We start from the raw sequence: 23,623 nt of genomic DNA on the forward strand, positions 1-23,623 counted from the left end.
TTCTTAATTATTTTCTAGTGTTTCGCTTGTTTTTGAAAAGAACTGGTTGCCTTTCTATCATAACTTTTAACTTTAATAAAACATTTAACTGTATATATAACTCTGAACAAATGGCAAGAACTTCTGCGACAAAAATAGTTTATTTGATGGAATAAGATAGAAAACATTGCTGGTACAGTTTTACACTTGAGAATTAGATGAAACAATGTGATCAAGGGATTTGAAAATGGCCTAATTCAATCCATTAAACCAACTGCTACTGGAATTTCTTTACATTGAAAAATGAATTAGAACAATTGAAAATTGGAATTGCACTCCTGAGGTAATTATTGGTATCACAATAAGGAAGAAATCGGCAGGAACTTGAAAATCTGTTTGAACAGTTGGGGACATCGTTCATACTTCTTGTAGCCGATTTCGATGTTCATAGTCCTCTGTGGGGAAATGAAATTCCCGTTCATAGACCACAAGATGAAGCCGGCTCGTTTATAGAATTCACTTTTTAGAGAAACCTTGGTTTTTGGAATGATCCAAACTCATTGCCAACGTTTCAATCTACACGTGGAAGAAGCTGGATCGATGTCACCTTATCAACTAAAGACCTGCATGACAATGGGCTGGAAGGTAATCCAAAGTACTCTGAGTGACTATGGCTTTTTGGATTTTCAAATTTATATGAATGGCAAAGTGTTTTCAGCAGAAAGAATTAAATTAAGCAAGAGGAAAATTCGAAAAATTAGCTCTTAAGTGGCTGAAAAATATTCTATATTACAGAAACAATTCAAAAGATGAAAACTAAAAAAGATTTAGAATTATGGGTTAAAGAATTTACAGGGTTCATCCAAGGAATTAGCCAAACATCAAACAGTAAAGAGACAAATCACCTCAGGGTCCCCTTGTGGGACACTGAGCTGGAGAAACAAAGAAAATTGTCAAGAGCCTTGCGGCACGGATACCAACGTTGTAAAAACATGAAGAGAGAATGAAGAGAAGACAAATGAATAAAATACAGAATATAAATACAGAATATAAAACAAATGAATCAATATACAGAGGAATGTTGAGAAAGAAAAGTATTGAATGCTTTGAAAAGTTATGTAGCGAAATAACGAGAATGGACTGTTTTTAGCTGTTTTATAAATTAGCGGAAGATAAAATGAAAAGGAAAACAGTATTGCATAGTGTCAAAACTCAGGATGGAACAAAAACAAAAAATACAAAAGAAACTATTGTGGGATGCCTTTTCGAAGGGGAACAGTCCCAACAAGAAAATAAAAAGCAGAAAAAAATCAGGAAAAGTATTGAGGAATATAAAACAAAAGAAAAAGATAAAATTTTCACAATAAATGAAATAAGAACAACGATTAATCAAATGGCTAAAAAGAAAACGCCTGGATTAGACAACATCCCAATGAAGACGCTTGCTGAAATTAACCGAAAAAATCCATTCATACTTTTAGAGTTTTACAACAAGTGCTTAGAATTAGGTGCGTTCCCTAATCAGTGGAAAGTAGCAAAACTGATTTTAATTCCTAAAACTAATAGAGACTTAGAGGACCCTAAATCCTACAGACCAATTTGCTTGCTAACAACAGCAAGTAAAATCGGGAATAAACTGATAACTCAAACAGTACAGCACTTATTAACGGCACAAAATAGACTACATCATGATCAACATGATTTTAGATATAATCACTCTTGTGAAACAGCACAAAATGCACTGTGGAGTAAAATAAAAGGTGCAATGAATCAAAAACAAAAAACAACAGTGATATCTTCGGATGTAGTGAAGCATTTGATTCACTATGGAGGAAAAGCATTTTGTATGCCCTTATAAAAAGGAATTACCTGAGAAACCTTTTTGAAGTGATTAAAGATTACTTAAGTGAAAGGCAATGCATTTACCAAGATGGAAGGTATAATTCGGAATTTTTAATGGATAGAGAAGTGCCACAGGGCTCATGCAGCGGGCCGTTATTGGGGAACTTGGTTATGAATTCTGCATTTAAGATCAATCTTCCAGAGAACTGCATTATGCAGGCGTATGACGATGATGTGCTACAAATAATCTCGGGAAGAGCAAATGATGAACTAGAAATTAAAGAAAAACAAATAATTCATAGGCTAATAAAATAGGGCAAAATACATAAACGTGAGTTTAATTAAAAGAAAACAATTCAAATGCCTATTACATTTAGAGAACGTTTAAAATTAACAAATCCGCCTAACATAAAAATGGGCAATAACAATATAAATGTGTCTAATCAAATTAAATACTTGGGAGTTACATGGGACCGTAAATTAACATTTACGTCGCATTTTAATAAGGTCAAGAAAAAAGTGGATGTATTAACATATAAACTAGTGGCAGTTGCGAATAAATTTTATAGAAAAAAGAAATACCATCTAAGAAGAATCTACACTGGAGCCATTGAGTCATGTGTTCTTTTCGGGCACGGAGCATGGGGACATAGGCTGAATCTAAAGAAAATCAGAGAAGCATTAAATGCAATCCAACGACGCCGTCTCATCATTATGTCTGGGGCATATAAAACCATTTCTACCTAAGCCCTTCAAGTGATAACGGGAAGTTTGCCAATGGAACTCAAATCAACGGAAATATTCACTAAATTTCAAATAAGAATTACTAGTAATATAGTTAAATTTGGAAACAAATGCTTCGGCAATAAATATTATGAGATGTATTTAGCAAATTCGAACAACACCCTGCAGAATGGTTTATTCATGGTTTTCGAATGAAAATCCTAGATATGGATGGAATAGAAATTTATACAGATGGTTCAAAAGATGAAAATAAAATAGGAGTTGCAATAGTAGTATACTACTATGCGAAAGAGATCGATAAAAATCTTGTGAAAATATCGAACCATGGCACAAGTTTCTAGGCAGAAGTGCAAGCTTTAAAGATGGCCGTCGAATATTGTGAAAGAGTGAAGGGCGGACAGAAGTGCTCAATTTTTTTTTAAATTCTCCGTCAGTCCTACAAGCCATACAATCATCTCACAATGGTAATAGGAAAATATGGACAATAAAAAAAAGATTAAAAAGTGTAAAAATTAATTATTGGATAGAGTTGAATATATATATATATATATATATATATATATATATATATATATATATATATATATATATATATATATATATATATATATATATATATATATATATATATATATATATATATATATATATATATATATATATATATATATATATATATATATATATATATATATATATATATATATATATATATCATGACCTTATTCTTATTTTATGATATTCATTCAATGACATTTTTATCGATGTAACTTTAACATTTAAAAAAATTTCATAAATGTTCTGCTTTAAAAGTATATTTTTCAACATAATGTTTTTATTCGTGATAAAAGAAAACCTGTTGTTTAGTATTTAGAATGTTTCTGTTGAATAAAATTGATTTCATCATTTACATTGACATTCTTGTCATACTGTGTTTATATTTTTTCTAAGTGTCTAGAAAAATAAATGTTGATAAATAGTTTTTTAGTTTTTTTTGAATTAGTGAGTACATTGAAACAAAAATTTGATCAAATTTTTTCAAATAATTATCATATATATTTTATCTATCTATCTATATATATATTTGCAATGTGTAAATAAAAAATATGAAACTGTAATTTTATTTGTTTTCCTTTAATGATCTCTACAACTTAAAATGAAATAACTGATTCATAAGTTGCATAGATTTAGCAAAAGGTATCTATACCTTTTATATTTCATAATTCGAAATTGTAAACATAATTTATTCGATATATACTCATTTGAATTTCATGTTCTTTTCTCTGAGCAAACTGAAAACATCAAAGTCTCAATATTAATAAAAATCATTACATTAGAAAAAAATGTAATAATTTTATTAGTAAGCTTTAAAATATCAACTTATCTAAGAGTAATAATTTATTTTTAAAAAGAACTATATTTATAAGATTCAACATTCAATAATATTTAAATAATATGTAAATAAAGAATATATGTAATTTTTCAAAAACACTGCCAAAGTCATTTGTCAAAATGTATCCTTTGGATGAAAAAAGGGGGGGGGGGAGGATATGGAAAAGCAAAGAATAAAGCAGCACCAAACGAATTAAAAAGCGACGTTAATTAATTATGCAAAAACAATAATTCCATTGAATATACTAATTAAAATTTTAATATAAGAAATAAAATTATATAACTACGAAAATTTGGAGAAAATAATTCAAAATAAAATCTTTAAAAAAATCAGAAGTTTTTAATAATGGATCGGCTAGAGTAATATTTACTAAACTTTGGTTTCATCAACGTTATCGACAGACATCCCGACATGTGCAGAACGGTTGAAAATTGAACAGAAACGGTTTGTTTGGTACCTGACACGTGACCGTGAATTGACCCCATTGTCCCCAAATCAAATGGTGTCTTCAAATGGGAAATAAGAGAAGAAATAAAGCTACAATGGTTTGACAGATGTTATATGTCAAAATGGAAGAGTAACTTACGACTCTATTCCTAATCCAAAAATAAAAATAAGAAGCTACCATCCACTGGTAATCCAAATTTTGTCAGGACATGGGAGATTTCCTGCACATTTCCAAAGATTTGGAAGAATGCTAAAATAAATGCAATTGTTTAGGAGCCGGTACTGCTTACCACTATTTAAAGGAATGCATAGAAATCTCAGAATTAAGGGAGAATCTGAAAGTTGAAAATAATGACTTAAGTGCATTACTGATGGTACCAAGTAATCTTAAAACTCTGAAGGACATGATGTCAAAAATTGTCAGTTTTTTACCAACTGTTTGAAAGTGTTCAGATTTCTGCTGTTGTGAAACGAGAGAATTTGGAGAAATATTTAGAATTTCGCATAGATTTTCTTTTTAGTGATGGCCTGTTCCTTGTTTAATAGGAAGAGGAGGAGGAAGGACAGTAATTAACCACTTTGTGGCCAATTCCCTCGAAGAGAATCTCAGTTTGACAAATCGGTCACTGTAAGGATGGACAATGCCAAAGATAGCAGTCAGCCACAACAAATTCTGTCGATACTGCTTCGTTCAGTGGTGGTGGGGTGGCCGGCTATACACAAGAAGTATTCCCATCTCCGAACTTCTACTCTGCACCGGAATGAGAGCACTGGCCTTTCGGGATTGAAGGGAAATAAATTCTATTGTATGGCGATTCAGCAATAAAATTTGAATTCGAATCCGAAACCCTTCGATCATACCTAAAACTATCAATTAAAGTTTAAGTAAAACCTCCAGGCGTAGGAAAATACATGAATCGATTTTATATTAAATTTCAACTATTTCATAACTCTATTCGCTAAATACTGTTGTACATAACTACTTCCCAAGCATCTGCTTTCTAATTCTAGTTCATAACTAGTTAATATTTTCCATTTATTTGTAAGTCAAAATAGATTCCGGCTTAATCCCCTTTCTTCGGTAACACGAATGGCGTAATATTGGATAATTACTCTATTAGTTATCTAAATTACTCTAAAGTTGCTGAAAGATACAAATGTCAAATAATTGAAACCAAAAGTTGATCCTTAAAATGCATATTCTCTATTTTTTAGAGTTTTATTCTTGTATAAACATTTAGAAAATAATAAATAAAATAATGAATTTAAGAACAAAGTTTATTGATTTTCAATTTTTATTCTAAAATAATATTCTATGTTTATATTTAAAATTTATCTAAAAAATTATATTTTCACCTTTTCAGGGTTTAATTCTTGTATGAAGACTTAGAAAAATAAGAATAAAATAATAAAATGAAGAACAAATTATATTAACTCTGCATTTTTATTCTTTTCTTTGAAAAAATACCTTATGTTTATTTTTAAAATTAATCTACGGTTTATCAACATGGCATTTTCTGCTAAAAAACAGTTTCACAGTAAATTACACTAGTTTTAACATAGGGTTCTCTGGTACTTCCTATAACATTATTGTTATAATCTGAAGAATATACATTTGACACCTGGTTAAGAGATTTCCTCATAAGTGAAATAAATGTACTGATTTATTAACTTTCCCTATTTCGCTTAATATCCATGACATTTAATAACTTAAAATACAATAAGTCTAACTAGAAAAAGAATACATATCAATATTTTGTTCTGTTCATTTGCATAAAAATAAAACAAGATGTTTATTCTCTTTCTAAAACAGTAAACATTCAAGTGAATTCAATGATATTATATTTAATTTAATGCAATCTTATAAATATATATATATATATATATATATATATATATATATATATAGAGAGAGAGAGAGAGAGAGAGAGAGGGGGGGGAGGAGACAGAGACGAAGGAGAGGTTGAAAGACAGACCAAATAATATTTAAGCAAAAGATAAAAACCAATATCAGAAATATAAAAACAAAAAAATTGTAACAATGGAAATAAGAATACATTAAAAATATTAGATTAAATTTAGTAAAGATTGAAAAGTGCTCAAAAATATTTGAAAAAAGTGCTGCAGTTCAATGGGTGCTGGGGAAATGAATTACAATTCAATATTGAAATACGAAATAGTGTGTGAAACTTGCAAACAACGCTTTTATTTATTTATCAGCGATTCCCAAAAAGAATTAGAGCATTTGCTACGGACAGAAACGAACACTTAAGTGAAATGATACGGTTTTCCAAATTTTAAAACAGAGGTTAAAAAAACCGAGATATAAAAATGCGATACAAAATTTAAAAAAAAAAAAAAAAAACACAATAATATAAATGCAAAAATATGCGTTTGCCACAAAGGGCTTGTATTTTCATCATATGTCTGCACTTTCTTAAAGACAATAAAAAATCTTTTCTGGCTAATTTGTTCGAAATATGGTTTCAATAGACAAAATTAATGCAAAATGTCAAAATCTTAGGGATGACGAATATTTTACGAACTGTTATTACGTAGCCAATATCAAAAAGTCACAAATATCAGTGATTAATACTTTTGAAAGAGGGGTGTAATTCAAATCCTTGATATGATCTTACTGGTGATATTTCGATTACAAGTCTTGGATCACAATAGAAAGTAACATTCGATACGATCTGTCCAATGGAAGCTCTCGAACAAGTGTTCAATCATGCATAGGGAAAGTCCCTTACCCACTGATGCATTTTCCAGGAACAGACCTCCCACAAACAGTAGTGGGGGGCGACAGGACATATTGATCAAAAGCAGAGAGCTTCCTATTTCTATCTCCCTATCCCATCGCATGATAACGACTATCGCTAGAATCTATACGCTGTCTGCTTCATTGTACGAAAACAAGTTTTCTTTCCCACTCAAGTCTCCACAGAAAAATATTTATTCTGAGAAATATCTCTATTTGAAAAAGAGGATTAATATCTTTTATTTAAATAAGTAATTACTTAACACATGTGGAAACTTGAATATGTTTTTCCCACGCCTCTCATTTTGATATTTGTAGCTTTATTTTGTTTACGGCTTCTTTCATCTTTAAAAGCTTTAGTCTAAAATTAAAAAAAAAAATGTTGTAGAATAATTTTATTTTATTGTTCACGAAATTTTAAATTGATAACGTTTTAAAAATCTCTTTTGAAAACCGCTGGCGAATATATTTGATTTACTAATCTTGATTGCGATTATAGTAGATTTCAATTTAAAATGTTCTCAAAATATAATTTAGTTGACTTAATGTTGAAATTTTTTAAAAAAACTGAAATACAAGGTTCTTTGGAGAATATACGATTTTATGCAAAAATGAAAGTTAATAAAACATTCTAAAAAAAGGTGTTTACATGACATTTGGATGGACACTAGGGATTTTTTATTTTCTTGAAAACTTCATTTCAAGTAGCGATAATAATTATTAAATTTATTACTTATTGTATAATACCATTTGTTATAATTTGAATTTTAATACAGTTGCACATTGTATAAAATACTTACTTAATTATTATTTTATTGTAAAATCAAATTAGTCTCTTCTTTATTTTTATGAACACAAAAGAATATATACATTCAAATTATTGGCAATGCAGCAGAAAATTTAACCCCTAGAAAAATTGTGAAAAAAGTTCAAAGCCAAAGTCTTCCTGCAATAAACTTGCAGAATAGTGTAGCAGAATAAGACTATCAATAAAAAAAATTTTATATAGTAAAAATCTTATTTTCCTGGAGGTTATGAAAAGGAAACATAGTATTCGCAATACTTTAGTGAATACTATAAAGAAATGTAGTATAATAAAAATTACTAAAAATGCAGAGTAAATAACTAAGATTTTATTTCATTAACGGTTACAAAATATTCTAACAACACTATAACAATTTTCGATACAATGAAATCAAATCAGTTCTACTTATTCTTAAAACTGCACACAGACACATATAACAGATGCAAATATTTTAATAGCAGAACAAGAACTAAATCCACTCCATATAAAAATTATACAAATATATGTATTTTTTTATTTGTTTGTTTCAAGAATAAAATCTTTTTTCCTCATTTTGAGAAATAACTTTACAATTCAATGTAATAAAAATGTTTTAATAAATGTAAGCATTTTTAAAAAATTCATGAGATTGGTCACATTTAAATATTAACAACTAGAACTTTATCAAAGCAAAAACTATAAATTTTTTTACGTGAGTTTCATGCGATGTTATATGAAACATGATTACCAATTTCCACTCAGATATGCTGTCTTTTGAAACTACAAGGCAATTTTAATCTTTCTCAGAAAATCGAAAAAAAAAGAAGGATCTTTTTTTCCCACAAAGCGAAAATTCAACGCCTTATGCAATTGCTTTCGAGTGGCTGGGAATTTATTAGAATTCCTAATGTGCGGAAAATCTGCAGAAGGGCAAAGTAATATCTTTGCTCAATTTGTGACACTTAAAAGTAGTAAACAATGTAGGAAATCGTGAAATTCAATTTTAAAAGAATCGTATTTTAGAGCAATGCATAAATATATTACGTCATCCATCCTAAAAAATTAGATTTAAAACAGACATTTTAGGGGAAAAAAGTTTATATTCTTTTCAAAATACCTTTTAAAGAACAAAAAAAAAGCCTATAAAAGGAACATAAAATTAGTTATGCTTAAAATTAGTTAATAATCAATACATCTAATGATTCTTTCTAATTGTAATAGCAGAAATGAATGGTTTCATTTACAAAGATCTATGAAATCACATCCATAAAAGTATGTATTTTGTATGAGAAAAATTTACACGATAACAATTTTTTTTTCAAAATATATTTAACAAAAAAGAATATAAGACCTCTTTGTTGTATAATACTTGGAAAATAATCAACTTAAAAAAAAAAGAAATTTTCTTTTCACTTTATTAATATAAAATTAATCATTATCACGTTAAACGTTATGAAAAACTCTACGTATTGACATTATGCTAAAAACACTTAAGCGGGCTGAGCCAACATCTCTGAAAGAAAAGAAGGGGTATCAGCTGATCCCCGACACTCCAGGGATTGGAAAAAAAAAAAATTCCAGAAACACAAATCATTCTTCTCTTGGGCCCTGAGGGTCCCATCCCCTTAACACGAATAAAGAGAAAAGGAGAAATCTGTGAATGGGTTGAAAAGTGAACGGACCAGTTATTCTTGGAATTATCGTATCATTGATCCACATATCACTGAAATTTATCGGAGCGGTGACTTCACTGGAAAGTGTGAGACCTCATTGGAAAATGTAAAGTCACCGCTCCACTTCATGGGAGTGACCTTGACTTCCCGATATTCGTATTTGACGATGCACTATTCCATAAAGAACACTTTTAATTGCTTGTGACATGACTTTGATTGCATATATTCTGCTTACTGCAAGCGCCATCTCTTGGTAGAATATAGAACTAAAGTGAACATTTTAAAGAAATGACATATATACTTAATTCAAATTTTTCAGAAAATGATTTACTCCAATAAAAAAATTAAATAGTTTTGAAAAAAAATCAAATTTAAGATATTAAGCTGAAACAGATAAATTAATTCAATCACATGTTACTTAAATTAGTAAATTAAGTATTAATTACAATTAATAAATTTTATATTTTAAGCTAATTAATAATTTTAATTAATAATATGATTTAAATAACAGATATTTTGAACAAACATATAAAAATAACAATAGCAAAATTATTTGTTATTCAAAAAATCGTGGATTATACATCTCTAAAGTCTACTATATTCAAATCTCTACATATTTCAAGATATTCCCCAATCCATAAAGTGCTCGTTTTTCTGTAATAACGCATCATTGCATAAGCGCAAATCAGAGTATCCCTGCAAAATTGTTCTTTGTAATTATCGGGAATCCGATTCCACAAATCCTTAAAAAGATTCTGATATTCGAAATCTTCCGTACATTTCAAAATTTTATCATACACTATAAAAGACAAGCAATGTTCCAAACATTCTGGAGTTAAATGGTCCCAGATCTGATCTACCATGTCTAGGAAAAGGGTTTGTAACGGCCAATCCAAATAGAAACAGAGCAGATCTTTTATTTGTAAATCTAATAAATAGCCTGAATTGTTAAAGATCTTGCCACGTTCAGTCTCATCAGTTAAATAATAACATACACGCAAATCACAACTTAAGTAAGGGCACAACTTATGTAAGAATTTTTTTTTATTCAAACCGTTCAACTCATTGTAAAATAAGTTCATTCTTACGCGCCTACTTCTATTTTTAAAATTAGAAAATCGAAGTTCCTTTTGGTCAATACTTAAATATTCTGGAATCCATTGTTTCCAAGGAGAAGCAGCATTTTCTCTCAAACATTTCACCCAAAATCGGACGGCAAGATTAAAGTCGATGCGATAAATGTTTTCCCTTTCTTCCTCCGTCATACTTTGCCATAATTGCAAAACATCTTGCTCCAAAAAGTAGATAGATGCTAAAACAAAACGCACTCTCTTATCGATGCTTTCGTTTCGAATGAGTTGTTTCGAAGTTTCGGTTCTGTCAATTGTTCCTTCCGATTTCCAGCGTAAAGTATTCGTGATATGACTCTTCTGAATGTGGTTAGCGATATTAGAATGGTCTCTAACACAGTAAAAGATTTCAGCAACTATTGGCTGAAGTATGTTTACGATTCGATCTACGAATAATTTTGGGAGAAGTGTGGATAATTTCTGACTAATTTCTTTTCTTCTTTGTCTTATTCGTTTTTCTTGACTCCAATTGGTACAAAATGAATCACTATAATTTACATCTTTCTTAACAAATTCGCAAAAGAAGTGTATAATGTCGTCATTATAGACGGTTAATGCCACTTTAACAGCTGCTATATGTTGTAGAGATGGTAAGAAATTCAAAGCCATGATATATTTTCCTACGTATAAGTAGCAGATTTAAGTTTGTCTATATTTATATCGAGACAATAAACGTTTCCTTGTAGAAGGGAATTTCACTGATTAAGTTGCTTTACAAAAATGCGACTTGATGAAATGGTTCAGTTGAATCCATGTTCGGTTACAGACGTTGCAAACGAAACAATGTGAGATTTCATTATTCCTGATGTTTGTATTGAAACAGACTGAAAAGAAAAAAGAATAAAATATATAAGTATACATAAGTAGAAATTTCAGAAATCTTTGAAATATAAAAAAATATAATTTATATGGTTTAAAGTCAAAGTAATCTCTACTGTTAATAAAGAATCTGTGCTGTTGCTGTGCTATTTTGGATATAGAGCTATAGAATCCATTTGACTTTGGTCGATGGATATGTGTAGCTGGTATTATTGTTTAAGATATTTATTTTGTACCTCGTCAAATAAAATAAAAAAAAACTAAAAAATCTCCCATTCTCTGATGATCAATATTGAAAATATAATCGCATAAATATTATTTTTATACCTGTGTAAAATGCAAAAAAAGAAAATTATTTTTGAAACACAACCAACTTAACGATCACCCATCGTCAACTGCTTTAATATCTTTTGTTAATTCCTTTATGCATAGTTGCAACAATAATTTTCGCAGGTTCTATTAAATTCAAACATTTTTTCTATTAAAAATCTACGGATCTACTGCGTGTTTCATAATCCTTAGAAAAATAATATCGAATTTTATACTTTGGTAACAATTATCTTATTTGAGATCTTATTAACATTTTTATACTTTTGTATCAATGCATTGATTATTACGTGTGAAGGACGGTGGACATTCCAAATCATGAAGGGCACATTTTATTTGATGTTCATTTTTGAAAGGTTTTTATCGAACGAATTAAGAGAAAGCAGAATTGTGTCGGCGGGGTGGATGATTGTGATGCTTTTATCTATTGAATGACAACTTCCACGTAGTTTTCTATGGCAATTTTCTGTGGAATTTATACCATATACTGCTATTTAAAGAATTTATACTATTTATTTAATCAGTTGTGTTAAATCAGTTTAATATGACAAACTGATTTATAAAGAAAATTATTTACAGATTTAAAAAAAATGGATAAAACTCTTTAAGAAACAAACAACTGAATTTCATTTCCTGTTTTTATTTTACTAACAAAGGAAGGGCACGAGGTTGAAAATTCAGTTCAGGAGGAGATTTAGTATAAAGATATTATGCATTTAGAATATTCACTCACGAAAATATTAAAGCGCAATGACCAGTCAATTTCGAGAAAATTGCCCTCAAATCTTCTGCATAGCTCAGCGTTTCTCAACCTTTCAGTATTCGCGGCCCAGTTTTAATCATAATTTTCATCGCGCCCTCACCGCTTACAATAAAATGTATACAACAATAAAGTACATTGAGTATTTTGGATTCTGTTTTTAAATTATTTTTAACTAACTGCCAAAACAAGAGTAAAAGTGAGCCAACGTTGACAGAAACCACATTTGCATTTTGCCATTTTTCAAGAAACTGTCTGTGAATAAAAAAGCTTTAATTGCATCTTACAAAGTTTCATATAAAATAGCCAGATGTAAAAAAACCTCACACCATTGGTGAAGAGCGTATTTTGCTAGCAGCAATCGAGATTGTAGAAACTATGTTTGGAGAGCATTTTTCAAAACAATTGCAGTCCTTACCTATTTCAAATTATACGGTTGCTCGTCGAAATGGTGATATAGCTGAGGATGTACAGTGTCAGCTTTTCTCGAAGTTGCGTGACAAATTGTTTTCAGTACAGCTTGATGAAGCAACAGATAGTAATAAAGATGCTCATTTAATTGCCTATGTTAGATTTTGTGATAATATGTCAGTAGTAGAACTACATTTCTGCAAACCAATAGTAAAATAATGATTTAAATAATTATTTAAATAATGATTTAAATTTGATTTAAATAATGATTTAAATATGATTTAAATAATGATTTAAATAATGATTTAAATAATGATAATAAATAATTTCTGCAAAGCAATAGTAAACAAAATTACATTTCTGCAACTCAAAACAACAGCACTTGCATTATTTGTTATTTTAAATGATTTCTTGAACGAGACAAACATAGAATGGAAAAATTGCGTCGGAATATGTACCTATGGTGCTCGTTCGATGTTCGGAAGATTCCAAGCTATACAAGCACTTGTAAAACAAAAATCACCTCTGTGCGTCTGGACAAATTGCATGATCCACAGAGAAGCTTTGGCTTCAAAAGAAATGAGTCCTGGTCTGAATATTGTGTTAACTACGGTTGTAACCGTAGTAAATTATATAAAAATAAGACCACTGAAATCGAGAATCTTTTTCGCACTTTGTAAAGACATGGTTTCAGTACATTCAGCGTTATTATTTTATAGCGAGGCAAGATGGTTATCAAGTGAGAGATTCTTACAACGTGTTTATGAATTAAGAGAAGAAATCGGCATTTTCCTAGAAGAAGACAACAGACCGGAGGCCGAGAATTTTCACAATGGTTTATTTGTGATGAAATTGAGCTATTTGGTCGACATTTTCGAGAAATACAATAACTTGAATCTTGAATTCCAAGGAGCAAATACATATATGGTGGATACGAGTGATTAATGCTTTTTGTAGAAAATTGGAATTGTGAAGCAGAAATTTAAAGCAAAAAAAAAAAAACTAACAATGTTTGAAATCTGAATGATTGTAATGAAACCTACAAGGCTGAAGAAGCCATGTAGCCATGCTGACCATTTTGTAACCATTTAGCCATGCTGACAAAGAATTTTAAAAAGTATTTTCTTGCTGACGACAAATTGATAGAAAGTTACGAGTGGGTTAGGGATACATTTCATAAAACTCCCGAAAGACTCTCAATTAATGAGGAAGAAAAATTCATAGACTTCACGACAAGTGGCTGAACTAAAATGCAATTTAGTAATAAATCACTATTTGAATTTTGGACAGGAGTAGAGGATGATATTTCTGCACTAAACACAAGGGCATTTCGCATTCTATTACCATTTTCAACATCCTACCTTTGTGAAACTGGATTTTCTGCTGGGGTTCCTTTGAAGACAAAATATAGATCTCGGCTAAATATATAAACAGAACTGAGAGTGGCTATTTCTAATATTAAGCCTTCCTTCGAAAAACTTTGCTCTGCAAGATAGGCCCAAGGAAGTCACTAATAATTATTAAATTTGTTTTTAATTTAGTATGTTTTAATTAAGTAAGCTTTGATTTACTAAGTTGTTTTACTTTAATAAGTTATTAAATATGTCAAAATGTATTTTGCTTTCTATGTGTATGTGTGCTTTCCTTTCAATCAATTAATCAATTTTTTTAAATAATATTTTATCTTGGATATTCTCGCCCCCCCCCCCCTCTAATGTGCTCGCGCCCCTCTAGGGGGGCGCGCCCCACAGGTTCAGAATCGCTGGTATAGCTTATATACTAACAATGTGTCGCTGATGCTGAGGCGCAAATAGTATAGTGGTTAACGGCGTCACATTGTCAGTATATAAGCTATGCAGAAGGTTTGAGGGCCATTTCACTTTAATACTTTCATGAGTGAACATTCTAAAAATGAAATGATCAAAAAAAAAAAAAAAAAAACGAGGATTCTTTTTTCAAAATGTTATTGAGTTGATCATTTCTATATTTTGGCTTCAATAATTATTGATTACAGCGTTTAAAAAAGATGAGCTAACAGATAAAGAATATTGCATCATATCTGACGTCCACTTTTGGACGAGTATTATGAAACGAACTGAATGATATTTGCATGCGCTTGGAGTGGCAGTGGGTTCGAATCGCTTTTATCCATTAAATTATAATACATAAAATTTTCTATGGCAAAACTAGAAGGAATTTATATCATTTGCTCGATAATTTATATTATCTGAATGCGATATATTTTTTATTAATTTTGTAATTCAAATAAATAAAGTATTTATGGCAAAATTCTTTTTTTTAAGTCAAATCATTTGACAGATATTTTCTGCAGCATTGTTGATTTCAGTGTTGCCATACCGCCGTTATTCAAATGTGACTTCATTTCAACAACTTAAAAAAATAATTGCAAAAAATCTTCAATGGATTTTGTAAATTGTTATTTGTGGAATAAAATATAAATAGCCCTCAGATAATTTTTTTTATTCTTGTGCCTTGATATAATAAAAATATAATAGTTAGCTTTATTTTCGGCTATCATTATTAATTGATTAATGCTAGCAATATTTTAAAATAATGAACAATCCATTAATCTGCACCAGCTGTAATACTGCACCCCTCACAACAATATAATATATTAATTATTTCAGATATAAAATATAAGTTTAAGATTTATTTGTACTAAATTTTGATTTATTATGGGTGACATCATCAGCTTCTCAATTCAATAAATATAAACTGTTATTCATAATGAGGGATTAAAAATGTATTGCAGACTGTAAAGAAGAGAATAATAATAAAAAAAATTTTTAAACACGCATTGATTAATATAACAAAAAGTAAAAAAAAATAAGTTGTTGCGAGAGACATCAAAATAATTGGATAACAAAATTCTTGCATCGAAAGCAAAACAATAATAATTAAAAAAAATTATGTTACAATAAAAGACACTGCAGCATTTAGAAAATATTTCAGAACATGAATTTAAGATCAACATATATTAAAATATATTTAAAATTTAATTAAAAAAATTAAATTAACAGTATATTAACAAAAGAACAAAATTATTCTTAGAGTTTACTTAATTTTCTCTAAAAACTTCAAGAAAACTGGGAATTCTTTTCTGACATACAAAGAATATATGATTTTGGCTTTCATTAGCCACATCTTCAGACCTTTTCAGCATGATTAAATGATCATTTTAATTTATGAATCCTAGTAAATTAACTGTAAAACCCAAAAAAAATTTACAAATGTGTGATTTCAATAAATGTTACTCGAATAAATCAAAATAATAATTTCGTTTTACTTTAGAATGAAAAAATCGAACATAGCATTTTAAATTAAGTGATGGATAAAATGGAAGATCTAATTTTACTTGGTTAAATGTAATCTGTAATGCAATAAAAATATTTAGAATTTAAATCAGAAAGATAATAATGAAGTATAAAGAAGAGGGCACTGTATTTGATCATAAAGAAACACAGTGTCTTTATTGTTTAATGTAATTAATTTTCATTAAAAAACTAATTTCTTAAAAAAAATGCATGTGAATATACATAGATAAACTTTAAAAATGATAAATATTCAATTATTGAGAAGAAAATGAGTACAATGCTGCCCAAGAATTATTAGCATTAATTAATACACTTTTTTAATAATAAAAAAATCAGTTTTAATTCATCCGTTAACGCAGAATTTTTCATTTATTTACATGAAATTAAAATGTTTTAAATTCCATGTTGGAACCGTTGGCACGGTTAGTTTTCAATGCAAACTTACTTTATAACCTGTTGCAATACTTCCTTCACATGTTGTTCCGTTACTTAAATAATGACGTACGCTTCAGTTTTGTATCATTTTCGACAGGATAGAGGTATTCTCAGAAGGAAGACTTCGTTCTAGAGGGTTTATACAGCCTACTCATAGCAATTTAAACAAATGTATTCTAGAAAAAAAATATTAAGACAAAATTACTCACAAAAAGTGAAGTGTAGCTGTAGGTGAAAATCAATGGCGTCGTTCTTCTCCGTCGCTATGGGAAACTGGGGAGGAAAACTTCTCCGGAGAGGAAGAACAGGATTGCGGTGTCAAAAAGCTGAAATAGTCAAGAAGCGAGACCCAAAAAATGCGGAGCAACAAAAGCAAGAACTTCTTTCTCTCTTCGAAGAAAATGTGAGCCCAATTTCAGTGGAAAAATTTTGAAACTCCGATGATATGCCGAACGAACCAAACAAGTCTAGTGGAAAAAGACACTCACTGAGATGGTGGATTCCAAGAATGGAAGATCCGAGTGCAGAAGCTGTTATTTTTGCAAAATCGGCGCCATCTGGTATTCGAAATTGAAATATCTGCAGGATAAATAAAGCATAAAATATCTGAATGCTTTTAATTTCAATGTAAAAAAAATATGCTGTGATGTTAGAAGTCTAATATATATGAAATTCATAATAAAATCGTATAATGATTTTTTTTCTATTTTATAATTCCTAAATTATCGATAATAAATCTATAAACATGAAAATACATTTTATATAATTCTAATATATTTTTTTTTTTTTTTAGAAATTACTATAAATACTTGATATTACAAGTTCAAAGTATACTATTGATAGGAGACCCTTCATCATTTGATAGCTCTTTGAAAGCAACAGAAATTCAAAAATGCCAATATGTTTATGAATCTTACTGACTTATTGTTTGTAATTTTTATATAATTAGCTCTATATGTCTGTCTTTGGAATTATAAGTAGAAAATATGCTATAATTGAATCATATGCATTTAAAATATATATACTAATAATGGACAATTTTAGACAGAATTTTTTAGGAATCAATTTAAAGTCTGAGAGGAAACTTTAAATTATTTTGTATAGTTTAACTAAAACTCCGCAATTAAGAACCAAAAAAAAAAAAAAACTGCAGAAATTTTTTTTTTTGTTTGTTTCTTGACTAATATTTTTTATCATCTCAAATTTGCATGCCGATTTTTCGGAAATGCATGTCAGTATCACATAAAATAAATAAAATCATTTTTTAAGATTTTAAATCATTATCTACTTGTTATAAAACGGAATAATTCCAAATCATTTTTTTTCTTTATCGATTTCCGGTCAGTCTCCTGCATGATCTTAGGCTCGAATTTTTAGATATCTATATCGTGTTTATATTTCAAGTACATTTTTTAAGTGATTGAAGTTCAAAGGCTTCTTTGTCGCGTTTTTCTAGAAAAAATATGAAAATACATACATCTGAAAGTGTCTCTATAGTCTTGATAACATAATATTGTGTTGTATATGCACCTTTGAAACATTTTCATCATTGTGAGGCAAATGAGCATTGCACATTTCCAAACCTAAGATCATAATTAAGTCGTTCATCAGTTGATATGTTGCAGCTATTAGACTAGATACAGAGACAAAATTTTTAAAAAAAGAAAAAAAAAATCAAATCTGCGTATTCTGTATACTATGCTATAATATCTTCATTAAATTTTAATGCATAATTTAGTCTTTCGGTAATAAATGATAAAATGGTAGGTAAAAACGTAAAATGAATCCTTCATATCACTTTACAAAAGAGAATAGAAATAAATAATTTATAATTGATATAAAAAAAGCAGGGAGAAGGGGTGGATTGAGAGGTATACAGCAAGTAATGAATCCACCAGATAATGAACAAGAAAAAAAAAGAGAGACTTGTGATACATTCGACGTAAAAACAGCTAATTAAAAATATACCTGAATAAATTTATTTTTCAAGTGTAAACATTTTTCCATGTTTTTTACCAATTTTTGAAAATCTTTTTTAAGATTTAAAAATTCAAATTTTAGATGGGATGAGAAAAAATTAGAGAAATGTTTTATATCATTCAAATCTATCCACTTCTCAATTCTGCAATGAAAGGAGCGTTGTGAGACCTTTTAAGTAAAATATATAACATGATTAATTTTTAAGTATTTAAGTTTTATATATTAGAAATAAAGTTAAGGATAATTAAAATGGATGGCTTTCTCTTCTATAGTAATAATCAGGAAGTGAGTTTAATATCATTTTTAGTTTTTTATATCAAAAGCATTTGGCTTCTTCTATTGTATATTAAAATGAATTAGAATTCTTATATGAATGTTTCAAACTACCAGTTCATTTCTTTTATCAGAAGAAAATAATATATAATATAAGTGTATAGTATATTCATAAACAAATTCAGGACATTGCAGCATTTGAAGCATTTGATAATAAACAATATTGTACGTGTATTTTTATTAACTTTGTAATTCTGAAGCATTGTATTTAAGTTTTATATATTAGAAATAAAGTTAAGGATAATTAAAATGGATGGCTTTCTCTTCTATAGTAATAATCAGGAAGTGAGTTTAATATCATTTTTAGTTTTTTATATCAAAAGCATTTGGCTTCTTCTATTGTATATTAAAATTAATTAGAATTCTTATATGAATGTTTCAAACTACCAGTTCATTTCTTTTATCAGAAGAAAATAATATATAATATAAGTGTATAGTATATTCATAAACAAATTCAGGACATTGCAGCATTTGAAGCATTTGATAATAAACAATATTGTACGTGTATTTTTATTAACTTTGTAATTCTGAAGCATTGTATTTAAGTTTTATATATTAGAAATAAAGTTAAGGATAATTAAAATGGATGGCTTTCTCTTCTATAGTAATAATCAGGAAGTGAGTTTAATATCATTTTTAGTTTTTTATATCAAAAGCATTTGGCTTCTTCTATTGTATATTAAAATTAATTAGAATTCTTATATGAATGTTTCAAACTACCAGTTCATTTCTTTTATCAGAAGAAAATAATATATAATATAAGTGTATAGTATATTCATAAACAAATTCAGGACATTGCAGCATTTGAAGCATTTGATAATAAACAATATTGTACGTGTATTTTTGTTAACTTTGTAATTCCGAAGCATTGCAGGTATTAACTTCCACAACTATCAAATTGTCGATTCCAAATGCATAAAACAGAATGGGAATGATCTAAATGTCATCCATACGAAGAAAATTATCTTTCTGCATATTAAGCCTATGTGAAGGTTCTGAAGCAGGGTGAATGATAAGTGAATCATCGACTGCCAAATCTATATCAATAAAATTATGTTTCTCTGGAAACAGCATCGATTTATTTTCGATCATTCCTTTTTTCAACAATTGAAATTTTCATAAAACTGGGAAGCAGTTTTTTTCCCTAGCCATTACGATTACATTTTCTAAGTCCTACCATTTTTTGTAATGACGCACATTATCTGCTTTCTTGTTTTGTTTTAAAAAAGGAAGAGCAATTTCCTACAGGTGTGACTATTTATTTTCTATCTTTCGTAATTGTCTAAAAATGAGTTCAAAATTATATCTAATGGATGCAATTTCTGAGTATTAAATTCTACAAGCTTTTATAAAAGCAAGTATTATTTTCTGCATTAAACCAACCCTATTATCTCACGACAACAATACATCGGATTGTATTTGTCACAATGCGAAAATTTTGTGATTATATTCTCCGCGCAGCCAATAAAGAAATTATTAATTTATCATGGGCTTGCAGAAATCGGAGTATATAGTTTGAGTGTTGCTTCTTTTAACTTTCAAAGATTACTTTATTTGTGTTATAAATTACCTCACTTCATTGGGATCGCTGGTTAATTTCTGCATTTATTGATATCATATTTTGCAATGTACGGGCTCTGAATTTTTTCTGTAAATTCGTATATGGACATTTCTCCAAATGTACTTAGAGTCTTTAATTTTCAAAAGCAATTATATGAATCTGACAATGTAGTCATTTTACGTCTTTATATGAGTTTTCCTGTAAATCAATTTGAAATATCTGTCTAATTCAGAGTTCTAAAATCATGAATTTGAAATTTGAAATGAAATGTTTCACTCTCGTGAAACTAAAATCAATTATTATTAGATTGTTAGTTCATAACTGGGAAGAGTGAACATTTAAATTCTGAAATACATCCAGTGCTATAAAATAAACTGCGTCAGCAACTTCACAAGAAATATCTTGTGATTTGTAATTTCGATTCACTTGTTATTGTCTAGTGTTGCAATCACGCAACCGAAGCTTAAATAAAATTACTCAAAGATAGAAAATGAAACATTATTTTTCTTTCCGAATCAACTACAATTTAATATATTCAAGTAATATATATTTTTTATTTAAATTAATTCAACCGCATTTATACAGTGAAACACAAATATTTCCGGCTTTCATTATCAAATTCAAGAGATATAAGGTTGGAAAAAATTGTAGTCTTCGAAAACACTTTTCAAAGAAGATAGTGATGGTTAAATCTCTATCAGCAAGGGTGACTGACGATTAGCTATATAACAATAAAATGCAGTTATATTAAATAACAATAGTAATTATACAAAATAATAATTGCCGTTATATTAAATAACAATAAAATAAAATGCTTAAAATTATTATTTCATGGTAAAAATATCAGTTTCTAGATATACAGGTAAGCAATATTTTCTGATTATTTCAGCATAGATGAATCAGCTCTATTTAATTCTCATCTTCTATAATAAACTGACCGTTATATTCTTGAAATGTGGATACATGTACTAAGCACTTGGGGGGGGAAAACTTTACTTCTTTTTTTTGTTTTGGACGACTCATATAAATTTTATTTTTAATCATTATTCAATCTTTACTGCCTGTCACTTACACATGAAGACAGAATCTCGCCGTTAGTAAAAATATTCTTATTATAGGGAACAAAACCTATAATCTATAATATATACCCGGTCAGGATGTTATTTGTTTAAGAAATTGAGTATAGCCGCATCATATATGATAGTAGATTATATCTGTTTCTTGGAGTTAATATCCATTTGTTCATTTCCTGTTGTAATACATTTTAATAGACCCCCCCCCCAAATAAGATCCCTGTCTAATGGATGTATCAGATGATTGTTGAGAAGACGAAAGGTCAAGATAATTACATTTTTTTGTCATCACAATAACATAAATGTTACGGTTTTCAAGAAGAAACAATGCAGGTTCTCAGGATTTAATCGGATATGATCGATAAAGCCGTTAAATAATTGAAGAAATATCTTGAATCAGATTCTATATTTAAGCATATTTATGGTCCAGAAATAATTTTATTAATTTTTTCCTTCAAGAGTAATCTTTCAGTCTATAAATAAATGAAAATTTCTTTCCAAAATACATGACATTTAAACTATTATAATGACTTTTTAAAATTAAAATGGAAATGTCTTGCGATAACTTACATGACGAAGGATCAAACAGAAACAGCATGCAAAAAATTAATATTATCTTACTAGTTGCCAAAGGTACAACACGATGTAGTTTTATATGCATTTTATGCTTCGTTAGCATACAATGTTCTCCATCTCAACGGGATGGTCCTGATTATCATCTCCCAATAGTTTTTTTTTTCAGAAAGGAAATATTGATGATTAATTTCAGTTATGATGGAGAGATTGAGTATAAAAATTATTTATGCGAAACCATCATGAAGAATTATAAATATACTAATCTTTTTAATTATACATAACAGCAAAATCAGTAACATTAGAAATGACTGCTCATAATAAAATTTTGAATTTAATTAGCTCAACTTTTATGTCTGTATATTCTGAATAAATTTCAATACACTCAAATACGTTTTTGTACTTCATTTCGGTTTTTACACGCAAATGAGCCCATTATACACTCATGTCCATAAATTAAGGTTAATGCAAGTTCAGAAAAAGTAAGAGACAGAAGCAAAACAAATGTGACTTATTTGTAAAGCCTATTTATTAAACAAAAGGAAAAGAGCAAAAAAGATGCTATATGTTTGATATCATTAAAAAAATTGCGATTTTTTTGCTCCCTGAAGCAAATTACAAAAAAAAAAATTACAAAAACTAATATTACATGGTTGTTATAATGGTTAATACATGGTATGTCTCCCAGACGAAGCAATACAGTCCGTACAACGCCTAGGCATGCTGAGTATCAAATTATCGATCTTGGAGAATATTACATCACCCATCAAGCAATGCTCTCCGAAGTTCCGGTAGAATTGTACGAGGTGGTTGATGGGCTGCAACACTTCGGCCAAGCATGTCCCACACATGTTCTACTGGATTCAAGACTGGTAAGAATGCTGGTCAGTCCATACGGGTGATATCCTCCGATCGAAGGCATCCGTTTACGATGTTTGCACGGTAAGTACGAGCATTGTCATCCATAAACACGAATTCTGCGCCCATGGCGCCCCGGAACAAACGTACATGTTGTTCCAGAATGAAGTTTCGATAGATTTGGCCTGTCATGGTTCCAATTTGAACACACAGGTCAGTTCTGGAACCTAGAATAATTCCTCCCCAAATGAGCAATCATGCACTACCGTAACGGTGTCGTTCAATGATGTTCTCTTGGTGGTAACGGGTACCTGGTGCTCTTCATATGATAGTCCGGTGAGAATCAGACAGTAAGCTAAACCTGGACTCGTCGGAAAACATCACATAAGCCCGTTGTTGTGGTGT

The 23,623-nt window shown here is 29.3% G+C and overlaps 1 protein-coding gene across 1 annotated transcript; it reads right to left on the reverse strand.

The window, feature by feature from the left end:
• Nucleotides 1-9,245: 9,245 nt before the first annotated feature.
• LOC129981303 (uncharacterized) lies at nt 9,246-17,328 on the reverse strand. The gene is made up of 2 exons (XM_056092080.1): nt 17,050-17,328; nt 9,246-11,577 (listed from the first exon to the last, which is right to left on the reverse strand). Exon 2 carries the CDS (start codon nt 11,360-11,362, stop codon nt 10,199-10,201), a length of 1,164 nt encoding a protein of 387 aa, XP_055948055.1. The 5' UTR covers nt 11,363-11,577; nt 17,050-17,328; the 3' UTR covers nt 9,246-10,198.
• Between the last annotated feature and the right edge of the window lie 6,295 nt (nt 17,329-23,623).

Source organism: Argiope bruennichi, chromosome 8 (assembly GCF_947563725.1).
Source record: "Argiope bruennichi chromosome 8, qqArgBrue1.1, whole genome shotgun sequence".
Classification (NCBI taxonomy): domain Eukaryota; kingdom Metazoa; phylum Arthropoda; class Arachnida; order Araneae; family Araneidae; genus Argiope; species Argiope bruennichi.

Coding starts and splice junctions, on each gene's coding strand:
- LOC129981303 (XM_056092080.1), bottom strand. CDS start 11,362: ATGGCTTTGAATTTCTTACCATCTCTACAACATATAGCAGCTGTTAAA.